At 34.7% G+C, this 15,714-nt stretch overlaps 1 protein-coding gene across 1 annotated transcript in view; it reads left to right on the top strand.

The window, feature by feature from the left end:
* ATRX (P-loop containing nucleoside triphosphate hydrolases superfamily protein) overlaps positions 1-15,084 on the top strand; it is a 44,740-nt gene extending 29,656 nt beyond the window's left edge. The window contains exons 16-26 of the mRNA XM_028246286.2: positions 288-429; positions 1,942-2,091; positions 2,181-2,236; positions 2,325-2,628; positions 7,410-7,545; positions 10,296-10,357; positions 10,575-10,801; positions 12,562-12,765; positions 12,855-12,933; positions 13,012-13,280; positions 14,369-15,084. Coding sequence (XP_028102087.2) covers positions 288-429; positions 1,942-2,091; positions 2,181-2,236; positions 2,325-2,628; positions 7,410-7,545; positions 10,296-10,357; positions 10,575-10,801; positions 12,562-12,765; positions 12,855-12,933; positions 13,012-13,280; positions 14,369-14,759 — 2,020 coding nt within the window. The 3' untranslated portion in view covers positions 14,760-15,084. The remainder of the gene's footprint in view (positions 1-287; positions 430-1,941; positions 2,092-2,180; positions 2,237-2,324; positions 2,629-7,409; positions 7,546-10,295; positions 10,358-10,574; positions 10,802-12,561; positions 12,766-12,854; positions 12,934-13,011; positions 13,281-14,368) is intronic.
* Positions 15,085-15,714: the final 630 nt, after the last annotated feature.

Here is a 15,714-nt window from a genome sequence, read left to right as displayed (position 1 = left end):
ATCCTTAGCTAGCTGCATGTGTAATATATTTATCAAGTGGAGGAGGATTATTAGGGGTTAAAACTTAGATGGTACATTTTCATTATCGGAAAGGTATTTTGTAGTTGTGCCAGTACCACTGTAAGTGGCAATGACATTGAGATGAGGTGTCATTTAAATCTCTTGTACTTTATTTTCATCTTCTTCTTGTTCTTCAATAGTTCAAGTAGTAATTTAAATACTAAACTTTACTTATTTTACTTTGAAGTTGATCTTTCAACTTGAGGTTGTTGATCTCATTTTGCTAGGGAGAGGAGAACTGATTTGCTTGCCAAGTGGAGGGCTAAGGGTGGTGTCTTCTTGATTGGTTATGCTACTTTTCGAAATCTGTCCCTTGGAAAACATGTGAAGGATCGACAGATAGCCAGAGAAATTTGTTATGCCCTTCAGGTGATTGTCATTGTCTGTCAAAATTGTTTTCATTGCTACAACGTTGGAAATTCATTTACTTCACCATAGTTCATTTTGATTAATGTGCCAATTAATTTTAGGTGAATGACTCCAAATCCAAGTTAAGGCCATCGAGAAAATCATAAACTCACTCATTCTCCACCATCTGCTGAAACATTGTTGCATCCTTAGAACAAACACTTGAAAACTCTGGTAATAGTCAAGCTCATGCCACAAGCTGTTCAACTCAGCATAATACTTGCTGAGAGACTTTCTTTTGATCCAAACCACAATTCTTCTTTCTCAATTCATAATTCGGTTCTTCTATGCCCTTCCGAGAGCAAGTCTGAGTGCCTACTGACCATATATCTTATATGTTGTGTCCAATAATAGAAAGTACGATTGAGAGTTGGTCGAATGGAATTGATCAACCAAGTCCTTACCAAAGCATTCCCTGAGCACCACTGACTACAAGCTGGTCCATTTTCAAGCAGCTCATTGAGTTCCCTTGTAATATACCCAGTTAACCTACTTGTAATGATGGCCAAACTGCAAGAGTGTGACCAAATCAAATAGTTGGTGCCATCCAATTTAGTCGGACTAATGTGAAGAGTTGGGCTATAAACAAGAGTCCTAATGTGATTCAACCCAATCTCTTCGCCGCATTACTACCTTCAGCATGTCCACAGGATGAATAGCACAAAGTAGCCAACAAAAAATTGATTTAACGGCCTATGAATGCAAAAACACTCAATGAATCTAAACTTTGGTAGTAATTACTCAACCAAGAATGTTCAGTTGTGTAAAATCAGCCCAAAAAACACATCAACGGTAAAAAAGACCTTCAGAAGAACATTGTTGCAGTATGTGAGAACCAGCCACACTTTTTTTGCCAAAAAACCATGCAAACTAGACAAAAACAAATGTTGGGTAGCACACTCCTAGAGTGTTGGTTGCCCCCATAGATTAAGTTGCGTTCATCCATCTGAATCAAACCATGCCCCTGATCGACAATTTCTGGAAGGAAAAAAAAAAAACCCCCCTTTTAACTGAAGATCATTGAAAACTTGAAAGATCATTAACCAAAAAAAAGAAAAAGAGAAAATAAAAAGAATACTCACACCCTCTAGTCAAATACATTGGTAATTATTTTATTTTAATGACATTAACACGATAAAGAGAAGAACAGTGATCTTGATACTTCAACTTACAGATAATGTTCTGATGCTATGTTTTTTTTGTTTTTGTTTTTGAGAGATGGGAGAAGATAGAGATACCATAAATGACTAATGCAAGAGGACCAAAAATTAGGGTTTGCTCCCATGAACACACATATTAATATTAGAGCAATCGAAAGTACATAAATACCCCCAGGCTACTAATAACTAAACAAGGCATAAGCGCACAACATAACAGTTTCTATTCTCGTGTTCATCACTGCAGTCAAACCTTGATTTCGTGCATTTATCTATGACTATAGCTTTCCTCCATTGACATTTGCTTTTCCTTCAGGATGGACCTGATATACTAGTTTGTGATGAGGCCCATATGATCAAGAATACCAGGGCTGATACAACCCAAGCCTTGAAACAAGTAAAATGTCAAAGAAGGATTGCACTAACTGGATCACCCCTTCAGAACAACCTCATGGAATATTATTGTGTAAGATTATATGCAAGCTATAATTTTTGGCAAATCATCTCACATGCCTATTCACTTTCATGATTTTCTCGAGTTTTTATCTGGAACAGATGGTTGATTTTGTAAGAGAAGGATTTCTTGGCAGCAGCCATGAATTTAGAAACCGGCAAGACTTCTTCACTAACTTTGTCCTGATGCTGTTTTCTTGTTTGTTTATTTTAATGTTCCTTGATCATCGTTTTATTCACATGCAGCTTCCAAAATCCCATAGAGAATGGGCAACATACCAATTCTACATCTGAGGATGTGAAAATTATGAACCAAAGATCTCATATCCTCTATGAACAGTTGAAAGGATTTGTCCAGAGAATGGATATGAGTGTGGTAAAGAAGGATTTGCCCCCTAAAACAGTCTTCGTAATAGCTGTAAAGCTTTCTTCCTTGCAAAGGAAGTTGTACAAGAGATTCCTTGATGTCCATGGGTTCACAAAAGACAAGGTTTCTGGTGAAACGATACGAAAGAGAAGCTTTTTTGCTGGCTACCAGGCTTTAGCTCAGGTATATTACTTGCTAACATGCTTATCATGATTCTGACAGATGTACTCTCTTGCAATATGTATGGTGCCCTTGTGAAATGTAATTCTTGTTGTGATGAAAATTTTTGTGTGATTCCTTTGTGTCTTTTGAAACTCACAGAGAGTGAAAGCGGTAGCTATACAAATCATTCAAAGAGATGGGATTTACTTTTTAAAGGGAGTGAGATTGGGGTAATAGTTTTAAGAAGTGCGAGTTCTCAAGAGAAGCTCGTACTCACTTTTTTCTGTGCATCTTCTTTTGTTTCTTGATATACCTTTCTTTCCCTACATGGTTTAGTAGGGGTGAAATCGGTGCGGTTCACCCGGTTTTTTCGTAGTTTTTGAACCGAACCGAAGTAATCTGTTTTATTTTTTTTGAAATCGAACAGACCGCAATGCACCTACAAAGTGAACCAAACCGTTTTATGCGGTTTCAGTGCGGTGCTATGGTTTTGGGCCTCACATTTTAGGCCTATTTTTATCCATTACAAAAATGAATTTGGGCCTTGGAAACTCAAGTCCAACAACACGTAAGCATAATTTTTACTTATGCTTGCTTTATCGAATTAAATTAGGCTTTATTTACCCCAAAAAAAAAAAAAATTGAATTGGGCATTGAAATCCTTGTCTAGTAAGAGCTAGAGAATTAAAAGATAAAAATACATCTGACAAGCATCAAACATATCCAACAAACCAAACATACCAAAATTTATCAAAATATATCCAGCAACTATTTTTCTGTTCAAAACAAATAGGAACCATATATCAAGCAAGTTTTTTTTGTGTGTTCAAAACTAAATAAGAACCATATATCCTATTCAAACCCCTCCCCCCCCCCCCCAAAAAAAAAAAAAAAAGAAAAAGAAAAAAGAATCATATATCCATAACCAAATATTACAAACTATTACTATTAAAAAACTGAAAATAAAATATAGATAGAGTATGCATTTTCCAACCAACCAAGAAAAAGAGGTCCTACCAAAATAAATAAATAAAATTATTGTCATCATAATTGAATTTAACATAAAAAAAATCTAAATGAATTATGCAACTTTTACCTGTCTAACTATTAATACTCAATCTCAAAAATCAAAAATTGAAATGTGCAGAAATTTGACATATTTTCCAACCAACAAAACAAAAGAAGTCCTACAAAAACAATAAAAATATTCTCATAAGAGTTGAATTTAACATAAATTAAAAAAAAAAAGTTAGATCAAATATTCAACTTGTTACCATTGCTTTCTAACATCAATCAATGATGTTGACATTTTTGCTGCTTGATCCTTTCATAAGCACTAAAAAAAATGAAAGAAGCAAAACATAAGAAATTTCAGTGTTAAACATATAACTCTCATAAAATAAATATAAAAGAGAGAAAATAAGAAATATTTATTGATCAAGGAATGTACCTGACTCAATCTCCTCCGGTTCATAATTTTTTTTTTTTTCATTTGCATGTTAAGAGTAGTGTGTCAAAAATAATGTCAAACATTATTATCTTTTTATAGATCCAAAACACCATCAAAATCAAGTGATTCACAAACATTAAAACCCTTTTCAAAACATCATAAATATTACACATATTATATATATATATATATATATATAAACATTGTCAAAAACAGGGTTTACTTTGACACAAAAGTCAATCTACACTAGGGCCTTTTGATAAGTGTTTAAAAAAAATTAGGGATTTGTGTCATAAATAGGGTGTTTTTAATATATAAAAAAAAGAGGGTTTGTTCAAAAAGTAAAACAATAAAAAATAAGGTTTTCAAAATAAAAAATTAGGGATGAAATTTACCTGGTACCAAGACTTTGCTTCAAGATTCTGAGTAATGGATGATAGTGGTGGTGAATTTGAGAGGGCCTTGGTAAAAAACCCTAATTGATTTCTCATCCTTAGTAAAAAAACCTTAGTTTGTTTGAATTTTGAAGTGGAAGAAGACGAAGAGTAAGAGACAAACAGAAAGAATCAGTGAAAGAGAAGCCAAAGAGTGTTTCAACTTTTTGTTTTCACCCTGGGAACTTGGAAGGCCAAAAATGCTATCCTTATGTTATATATATATTATTGAGTGGACTGCTAGGATTAAAACACGTGGATGGCTAAGATGAGAGTCTGGTGCGGTGCGGTGTAAATTCACATAAACCAACCCGAAAATCGAAAATTTTGAAAATTTGTATCGACCGACTGAATTACAAAAAATGAACAAACCATAAATCGGCGGTTCGGTGGGGTCGGTCGGTTCGGTTTCAGTGACTATTCTTTCACCCCTATGGTTTAGAAAGAAATTATGTTTAAAGAAAATTTATAGAACACATATCAAACATCAACAATTCAGCATAGATCTAGCCACCGTCGTAAAGTTGAGAGACTGGCTTTTAATAATCCTTGGAAACTAACGCAACAAGACTCTAGTCTCAAGATTATTTAACTTTAGTTTTCTTTTTAATTGTTAAATTAGTGTTAGTTTTTGTTAATTTTGGTTGTTTATAGATGTAATATTTATGTGCGTATTAAATAAAAATAAAGTTTTTTGGTCTTATCCCCACCATATTCATGTTTTGATATTATTGAACCATTAACTAATATTTGCATTACTCTAAATTGAAAATAGATATTTTTTTATGGATGCACCAAGTTGTACCTTTACCATATTTTTTTAGATTTTACCGTATTAATGTACTCATACCTTACCAATACCCATACATGTGCTTCATAGCTATGATTCCTTCATGCGATGTTGAGTTGGATAACTTAGAGGAATCAAAAACAATTGAGTGGGTCTCCTTTGAATTGTGATTCACGCCTATTTGAGATTTTATTAAAAAAAATTTAACTCACAAAAAGGTGGACAAGATCAATGGTATAGAAGAGAAGCTTTCCCTTTCTACTATAAGGGTATATGTCTGAGCTAATAACAAATTGAAGAAATGGTTAGGAAGTTAAAGGAGTTGACTGTTGATAAAAAAGGAAGATATGTGTTGATTGTTCTAGCACAAAGTTGTTAATTCTATACTAGTGGGCATACCAATTTTGTGAATGGTATGGTGCATACCAATACCAGTGCATTTCGTCGTGCCGTTTTAGATAGGGCAAATTTCACATAACCCCCTTGTGATTTGGTTCATGTGCAGATCAACACATAACTCCCTTGTGATTTGTTGTCTAAAACACACCATTAGGCTTTTCATCCAATTGACAGGATTTGAGTGCCACACAACTATGTGAAGAGTAAGCCATTTTTTAATTGTAAATCACCCATCTTCAAATTTACAAAAAGGGAAAAAAGAAAACAAAAGAGATTCATTTCTTTTTCTTCTCCTTTCTCAACTCAAAACCTTTCAACAATGATCGCATACAAAACCCAACTTGACACCCACTATTCCCTCTTAGACACATAGCCACTCAGTACCTATATTATACAGCATCCATCCTCTGTTACGCCCACTGCTGGTCATCCACCTCACCACCCAGCCCTAACCATCTTCTACTTTCACAACAAGCCCACCAGAAAACTTTAATAAACTAGTACACCATCGCCACCACAACGGCACCGATAGCACCCATAGCATCAACACAACCCTTACAACACCTCTACTCCCTCTTAGTTGAACCCACAACAGCTCACCAACCAACCCTCTTTTTTTCTCCTGCTTACGGCTAATACCTGGTAGCCCTTGTCCTTCATTGGCATCCACCACCTCATGGCCTTCTCTCTTCTTCGTAGCATACCACACACCACACACCACCCTCAACCCTCATTTCTCCTTTCTCTCCTTCCCCTCACACCACCACCCATTGCACAATCACTTTGCCACTCAATTCTTGTCAAAGAAGGATTTACAAGAGAACAATCCAAATGAATGAATAGTCCACATTCTCCTGTCGATAGCTTCAGATCTGAAAGAAGACAATATAGAAGCCAATTCAATAGCCTCATGATCATTAAGATGTCTGAAAAAAATTGAAATTCAATGAGATGCGGTTCATATTAGAAGATGTCATAGAAGTGATAAAGACATTATGAGAGCAAGATAGACAATACAAACAAGGGAACAAAAGTTCAAATGAAACTTCACCCCTTCTATACATTCTCCCAAAATTAGATATTCTCCCCCATTTCCCACAATTAAATGAGTAAATCAAGAAAATTCAAGAAAGCCTTGAGAGTTGAATTTTTATAGATTGATAGTTCTTCCAATTAACCACATGAGAGTCTCAACCTTTGGCCTTAATCCCATACTTACTACTAATTTCTTAGAGAAAAAATGCGAAATCAGTTGCTCTCAAAATTAATCTCCATAACCGTTTTCCAATGAAGGAAATATTCTTAACTACAATATTTCCCAAAGCAAAATCTCCTTTATTCTTTGTAAGTGAAACCACATCCCAACTGATATAATGATATTTTTTTCCTTCGTTATTTTTTCAGTCCTACTTGCCTTCTCGCAAAAAATCCCTTGTTATTTTTTCAGTCGTACTTGCCATACTCATTGGAGTTCTAAACAAGGATAACTAGTAAAAGGCACACTTGATGAATCAATCATGGTTGTCATTTTTGGGGGGGATATGATTAATAATTGATGATATTTTATATTTATGGAAAATGTAACTACATGCATATATCCATTCACATATATTATGTTTTCATAATTGGCGTTGGAATTGGCACTTTTTTATTTGTACTATTTCTTAAATTGTTTTTGCTATTTTTGCTACATGTGGTTTTTTTTGAAAATGTGAATTTTTCATTGCAGATATGGAACCATCCGGGGATTTTGCAACTGATGAAAGACGAGAAAGATTATGTGAAACGTGGAGATGTGGTTGAGAATTTTCTTGCAGATGATAGCTCTAGTGATGAGAACATAGATTGTAACATGATTACAGGAGGTACCCGCTGTTTGTGTAGTTTTTACTTACATTTTGAAATGCTTTACTTACAAAAACTATTTATGAATACTTTAGTCTGCTAGATATTATACTTATGGGTTTCACTTTGTGGAATCATGTTAGAAATGGTTCAACCGTTGCAGTTTACTGTTTTCTTTCCTTTTCTATTTTCTCCTCCTCTTCTGGTTCTCTTACATGTTCAATCCAAATCAATTGGGGAATCTCTCAAAAGCTTATGTAAATGCTATTAACTACTAGACCACAAATTGGTTGTGTTGTATTATTGCTTACATAGCAATGAACAACTATTTTATAGTAAGTTTCCTTATTTTTATTATAGTTCCTGTATGTTGTTTTTTAGATTGTATGGCATAAATGTTGAACCAAAACAAGTTTGCTTTTGTATGACTACTCTGCTAGTTGGTTCAGACAATTTTATTGTGATATTTTGACTACATTAGATATGAAGATGGCTTTAATAGACATGGATGCAGATAAATGCCTTGGTTGTGTCTTCAAGATTTAATTCATTTTCTTCTAAAATTTCTGAACATGTGGGAAAATTCTACTGGCATTTGCCAAATATGTAGTGTGTTTTGGAGAGCATGATATGCATCGTGGGGCCTCCCTCCCAATAGCTTAAACTTTTAGAACTAGTGGTGATCTAACATGGTATCGGAGCTCAAGTTGGGGAAGGCCTTAGGTTAAAGTATCTATTTGTGTTTGTTCTCATTTGCATTATGTTTCTCTCTATGTATGGATGTTTACATCTCCACATGCTGGACATTACTGTACATGAGGGAGAATGGTGATCTAACAATATGCACATTGGAACTCAGAGTTTTGTTTTTTTGTTTTCTTTTTGTTCCTAGTTTTAACATATTTTGTCACATAATTGTTAAATTGGCATGTACATGGACCATTTATAAAAAGTTAGTTTGTAAGATAAAGTTGAGTTTTGATTGTTAGAGTTTGAGTATGATTTGGTATGCATTTGTAAAACATTTTTGTATGTTTGTTACAATGTATAACACATAAAAGTTCATTTTTTTGTTGTGTTCTTTCCATTCTGGCACTTCATGCAAGATATAGAAGCCTTGAAACTAGACAAGCTCATAGAAGCCTTAAAAATCATATTTGACATTGATTTAACATGCAAGAACACCCTATATTAGAAATATGGGAGGAGAGTAACAAATATATCATTTACACAAGCTTAATTATTTGGAAGCAATTTTGGTAATTTGATTGGACTAACAAGTATGGCCTTGCAATATAGGTGTATTGTGGTAGCCTAAGTAGCACCAACCAAAGCTCAAGGGGTTGGCCTGGTGGTCAAGGCTTGGGACTTGGGGGTGTGCCCCTTCTAAGGTCTTGGGTTCGAAATCTCCAAGGTGCAAACAACTTCTTGGGGCTAGTTCATACAGAGCTTTGCCTTGGCTTTAAATGCGGCTCCTGTTGGTGGACAGTGTGATTGGTCCCCAGATTAGTCGGTACATTGGGCCGTGGGCCGGATACCAAGTTATCAAAAAAAGTAGCACAAACTTGTACATAGGACACATGCATGACAGGAAAAAAAACTGTATGCAAATTGGGAAATGTTAATGATATATATTCTTTCATTGTCTGATGTAAGTAGATATTAGTCATTATGATGCATAGTATAAGAAGCTCAAGGAAGGCTAAATTCAAAGAAGCAATGATATTTGGACATTGGCATGATTTGATAGAGAAACTGATAGGAATTTTATATAATTATGTTTCTAGTATTATTAGAGTATTATTTTATGATTATTTTTATATTTTGTAAGATTTTTAGGTCAAGAGTATTTTGGTAATTTTATATTTACTAACATGGGCTGTATGTGTCGCCCATAGATCGTCTTGTGGGTCAAATTATTTAATTAGTCTTTGTTTTTGTTTCTTATTTAGTCTTAAATTAGTTTTAGAAATTAAAGATATTTTAGTAGTTTCTTTTTTGGTTCTAGTTGATTTAGGAAGTCTCCTAGTCTTATATAAAGCCTTGTAATGCTTATAATTGGGAGAATTGATATTTTATAAAAAGTTGAGAGTTTTGGAGTTTCTTTATAGATTGTGTGATGCAATCAAACCTTAGGTGTGATGCCTATGGATTCTAGGTGTGATGCCTAGCTAGACCTATCTTCTTCTCTTCTTCTTTTCTTTCTTCTTCTTTTCTGTTTTAGTTTGCTATTCACGAATTACTGTTCACAGCCTCGTAACAGCCCCTAAACAGTGCTAAACTCCCATCTTTTCATGCTTAAACTCTTACCTATTTAGTACCCTAAACAAATCCTACTTGTCCCCTATATTCTTATTGCAATTGCAGCAATAAAATCCAATTAAAATCAGACCCAAAAGCCTAGATTTGCTGCTGTCCCAAATTGTTCTGCATCACATTATCTATGCAATGGCTGATAGTTGGCTTGTTTTGGTTAGGATTGACAAAAGACATGCCACACATTCATCCTTGTACACACGATATGGTGCTTTTGAAATATCCAAACATATTTGTAGGTGCGTTAGCTTGGCTTAGACTTTGATGTGGTCGAATGTGGAAAACTTTTTTGGTTTCCTAATTTTGTAACTTAATCTCTTTTTTCTTGTTCTTGATTGAGCTTTTTTCCTTGCATGAGATTGTTCATCATTTTAATTCGCTGTAGAATATTTTGTTGTTCCTTTCATATCTACTAATGCATTGTGTAATGAGTTCACCCCCATGCTTTTTGCAGAGAATCCAAAGAACAAGAACGGGTTTCTGCAGAGAAAAAATGATAGTTCCTTTTTTAATCAGGTTTGGAAAAATTTGCTCGTGCACTTTTATTTTCCCACCCCACATGGGGACTTTTTCTTTTCAATGTTTCAGATATATTTGGTGAAACTCTGTTAGCTTGGTCTGTGCTTCAATAAGTTCAACATCTATCAGATGCTTTAGTTTGTTGCATTAACCTTTTCATGTTTATCAAGTGTATATTGATGATACATTGATCTCATCATTTCCCTCTTTCCAGGATTGGTGGAATGATCTTCTTCGGGAAAATAACTACAAAGATGTTGACAACAGTGGCAAAATGGTTTTGCTGCTTGATATACTTACTATGAGCTCTGCTGTGGGTGATAAAGCATTGGTTTTTAGCCAGAGTTTGTCAACTTTAGATTTGATAGAACTTTATCTTTCAAAATTAACTCGACATGGGAAAAAAGGGAAATGTTGGAAACGAGGAAAAGACTGGTATAGGTGCGTTATTCCACTCGAACCTTTGAGAAATGGTGCATGTTGAATAAAAATCATAATACATTTACTTGGTCATTTTGAATAAGAGTTAAAATTGGAAGTCCTCGTCTTGGTTTTTTTATTTTGGAGTTTGCTGGTTGTCTTGGTCCGCTAGCTTTTATATTTTCCCTGCTATCACATAGCAAAAGGATGGTATGTTCTCGTTATTCCTAATTGAACTTCCCCGTGCCTTTCTTCATATTTCTTTCATATATGTGTTGCTGCTTATTCTAAATGATTTGTTCTACATTTGAGTTTTAAATGACATCATTGTGTAATCTCAGTTTTTTAGAAGTTCAGCATTGGTGTTTCAACTGTAGTACCGACAAAATATTAACATGGCCCTACTTGAAAGTTATTCTGTCGTTGCAATTTCAAGTGTTTAATTTCAACGTAACCTGTTATTACGAGGGAAATTAGGGCTCTATTTGTTTCAGCAAATATAAGGACATGATAGATAGGTTTTGGTGTATCATGCTGTGTTTGGATGCATCAAGCCCCGGATAAGCGTCCAAATCGAAACTGTGGTGATACACTATCACCTATATTTGGGATACAACTATTGAGAGTTCTGAAGAGCCAACCAGTATTACTGTATAAATTACCCCTAACACATGTAGTTTATTAATACAATAGAAGAGATAATACATGGACTAAACTAGCAAAAATATCCAAATAATTCTTAAGACTCCCCCTCTATCTGGGAAGTATATATCATACAATCCCAGTGTGTTACATAGCAAATCCAATTGAGGGTGCTCAGATATTTGGTAAAAATTTCAGCACGTTGAGCTCCAATAGACACATAATGAGTAGCAATCACACTACTCTCTTTCTTGAGCACGATGACAATGTACTTCAATATGTTAGTCCTCCCATGGAATATGGAATTAGAAATAATGTGAATTGTATCTTGGTTATCACAATACATTATCATAGGTAACTTCACATTAGTTGCTTTTTCTTCAAGATGATTCACCCACATAAAGCTCACATGAGGGTCATGGCCCTATGTTATTCTTCTGCACTAGATCTTGCAACAACTATTTGCTTCTTACTCTTCCAAGTTACTAGATTCCCTCCGAGGAATGTACAATAGCCATTAATGGATCTCCTGTCTGATGGAGCCCATGCCCAATCCAAATTTGTGAAGGCCTCAACGTGTAAATGACAATTAGAGGTATTAATCTGATGGGGCCCATGCCCCTCTTTTTATTTATGAGAAAATCTAAGGGGATATTAATCTAATATAACCATTTTTTTATTTTTTATTTTTAAATTGTTAAGATGAGCTATCCTCAACCTCTTGCATTGCAAAGCTTGTCTATAATGTTTTACCTCTGCAAAGCTTTATTATGCAAGGGCAAACATTAGGCCAATATGAAATGTATGTTTGATGAGAAAATATTAATTATCGGCATGTTCACCCTACTTGTGGACACGGCACTTATGTTAGATACTTTCACTTTAACTAGTTCTCACTGAAGTGATGACAAAAAGTACGGATGATCTATTTATTTATGAAGATGAAACTATTTCCATGAACCACTTATCCTGTAACTCAATAGCCATTTTGTATTCTGATTTATGACTAATATAGTCAAATATGTCCTAGTTGTGATTTTCTTGGAATTAGTTATCTTCAAGGCTGTGAATTTTGTCCTTGAGTTTGGACGAAAAGATATATAGATCTTATTTCTTTTGCTGGGTCAACTGAACAACAGGCTAGATGGAAGAACAGAGGGTTCTGAAAGGCAAAAACTGGTTGAGAGGTTTAATGAGCCCTCAAATAAAAGGGTGAAATGCACTCTTATATCAACTAGAGCTGGATCTCTGGGTATCAATCTTTATGCTGCCAACCGTGTAATTATTGTCGATGGTTCTTGGAATCCAACATATGATCTTCAGGCTATATATCGGGTTTGGAGGTGCATTTACTGGAACATTTGTTCTAATTGAGAACCAAGCATCCTTTTAAGCATGGTTGTCTATAATGAAATCCATTCCTCCATTGTAGGTATGGCCAAATGAAGCCTGTGTTTGCTTACCGATTGATGGCTCATGGAACAATGGAAGAAAAGATTTACAAGCGTCAGGTAATGCCAAAACAAAATTCTGGCTTTGATTTCTGTATTTTAAATGAAATTTGATGGTGAAGAGAATGGTTCAAACAGGTGACAAAAGAGGGGCTTGCAGCGAGGGTAGTCGACAGACAGCAAATACACAGAACAATTTCTAAAGAAGAGATGTTACATCTCTTTGATTTTGGTGATGATGAAAATCCTGATTCTTTGCCTGGCCTTGTAGAAGAGAATGGACACGCAACCAAACAAAGTTTGACTGGCCAAGTTGGAAGTTTTCTAAAGCAGAAAATGCCTCTTCCTCATGGAAGTTTTTCTTCTGACAAGTTAATGGAGAGTTTATTGGGCAGACATTACCCAAGGTAGATTCTGTTTTACTTCTGTGACATTTGTGAATTTTGAATTATTCTGTTTGCTCTCTTCCTCTCTGGTAATGTTAATTCTAGGCATAAAGCATCTTTATTCAATTTGCGAGACCACTATGTCTAGTAATTTGAAATGGCCTGTGATCTTTGGGGTTTTAAACATGCTAGACCACTGTCTGCACTTGTTCCTCTTTTAAAGCATCTTGGCATAAACTCTATCTATCTGGCCATGTTCCTCTTTTTAATATGCTAGACCACTATCTGAACTCTCTTACATTGTAATTGTTTTCATAGCATTTGATTGCATTGCCATTGGTTTCTAAATCGGTATATTATTGATCTATAAACTTCTTTCATCTAAATTGTTGTGCACTGTTCCCCCCTATTATTTGGTTACTTTCATTTTTTAAATGAATTACATTTGAACAGCCAGTATAATTTCAATGCAAAAACCTCCTGATATAGAAATTTTCTGAAGCCCTTCATGTTTGGAAGTATACAAATTTATAATGAACTGTAAATTTTCTTATGCTGTGACTGACTGTTGTATAGTTTTGTTGTCTCATCTAATGGAGCTTGCTGATGCCTCAAAAGCTGTCTTTTTCAGGGAAAATTGAACAAACCAACTGTTTCATCATAAATACGGACTTTAGGTTCTGTTTGTATTTATAAATTTGAAATACATGGATTTGTCGTCAATCAATCTAAGAACATAGCTTAAATTTAGATTTAATAGTTTCAACTATAGATTCCAAGGTTGCATTAAATAGCTTTATCATAATGGATCTGAAATAACCATATAAAAGTAGTTATTTGAAATCGATCTCGTTCTAGTTACAAGGATCCTAGCAAAATACATGTTTTATTTTGCTATCTCGACTTATCTTCTTCTATAGTTTTTCTATCCATCTATAATAATTAATTTTTCAATATTTTTATAAAATTCAACTTGAAACTCATCCATCCAAACAGATCTGTAGTGACTGATACTTAAAACTGGAACGTTCTCTTGATTATTGTACAATATATATGACAAGTAAAATGTTATATTACTCCAGTAACTAAATAAACTGTTTTGCGTTCAGATGGATTGCAAATTACCACGAGCATGAGACCCTTCTGCAAGAGAATGAAGAGGAGAAGCTATCAAAAGAGGAACAAGACATGGCGTGGGAAGTATACAGGAGAAGTCTAGAATGGGAGGAAGTGCAGCGAGTCCCACTTGACGAATCTGCATTCGAGCTCAAGCCAGCAGTTCCAAATATACCCCCTCCCGTTCCAGACAGCAGTAAAACCACACAACCACCTAAGGGCAGTTTGAGAAATCGTTTGGTGCAACGTAAATGCACGAATCTATCACACTTGTTAACGCTCAGGAGTCAGGGCACGAAAGTCGGTTGCTGTACTGTATGTGGGGAATGTGCTCAGGAGATAAGCTGGGAAGAGTTGAATAGAGAAGGCAAATCGGTAAGGTGAAGTGGTCGGTTGTCCGAGAACAATGCAATCAATTTTGTTGATGTTTGTTGTAATGTGATCGGACCCTTTTTTTGTAAAGGGGCTGTTGTAAGTAAAAGTTACTATGAACAAACTATACATTCTTTTTGACGGGTATAAGTTGTAAAAAAACTCCCATGTTCTTACTTGAATTGTATCTTTGCTATAGGTTCACACTTTTGTGTTCGGTGTCCGTAGTTGTAAAAGTCCTGCTTATAGGAGTTGTGTCTTGTAAATTTTAAGAATTTAAATTTTCCATATTTTAATGATATGGTATGGAAAGAAATATTCAGCATCATTTATTTAATTTTTTGCATTTAAACGATATAATATGTTAGCTCTTGTATATGATATGGCCGCGGTGGCTTGATTTCTCTCTTTTGCTTGTTGGATCTTGGGTTTATGAAGAAAAAGGAAAATGAAAAATAAACAAATTTATTTTATTTCATTTGATTTAGAGTGCATTGTTCCTAGTGAAGCTCTAGAGTTGCACTCTGTAGTTAATGGCTACTATGCGTGAACAACTAGTCAAGATTAGTTAATGTCAAGTACGATTCATCAGCATAACAGCGATTTCTTAATCCTATGCCATATTACTAATTCAAAGTGTGGTTGACTGAGGCAACTGTGATTAATTATGCTTAGGTTATAATCATAACTAGCAAGTGTTAGTGACATTGATCACAAAAGTGTCACAATTAATTGTCTTGGTCTCAATTGTTTGTGACATTGATTCATCACCATTTTGTCTTGGTCTCAATTTATGCTTAGGTTATAATCATAACTAGCAAGTGTTTGTGACACCTCCTCCTTGGATGCTTTTCCTAAAACTTTGGTGTAATCATCTTGTTTCTTTTGTTTTGATATGTATTTATCATGTGTGTAGTTTGGTAAAATTGAACTAAACATCATGAATGAGTTTGTTGTGCTCATTTTT

The sequence above is a fragment of the Camellia sinensis genome, chromosome 8 (genome assembly GCF_055761805.1).
Source record: "Camellia sinensis isolate YWXY chromosome 8, ASM5576180v1, whole genome shotgun sequence".
NCBI classification, from domain to species: Eukaryota; Viridiplantae; Streptophyta; class Magnoliopsida; order Ericales; family Theaceae; genus Camellia; species Camellia sinensis.
This window is presented reverse-complemented; position numbering and strand designations above follow the sequence as displayed.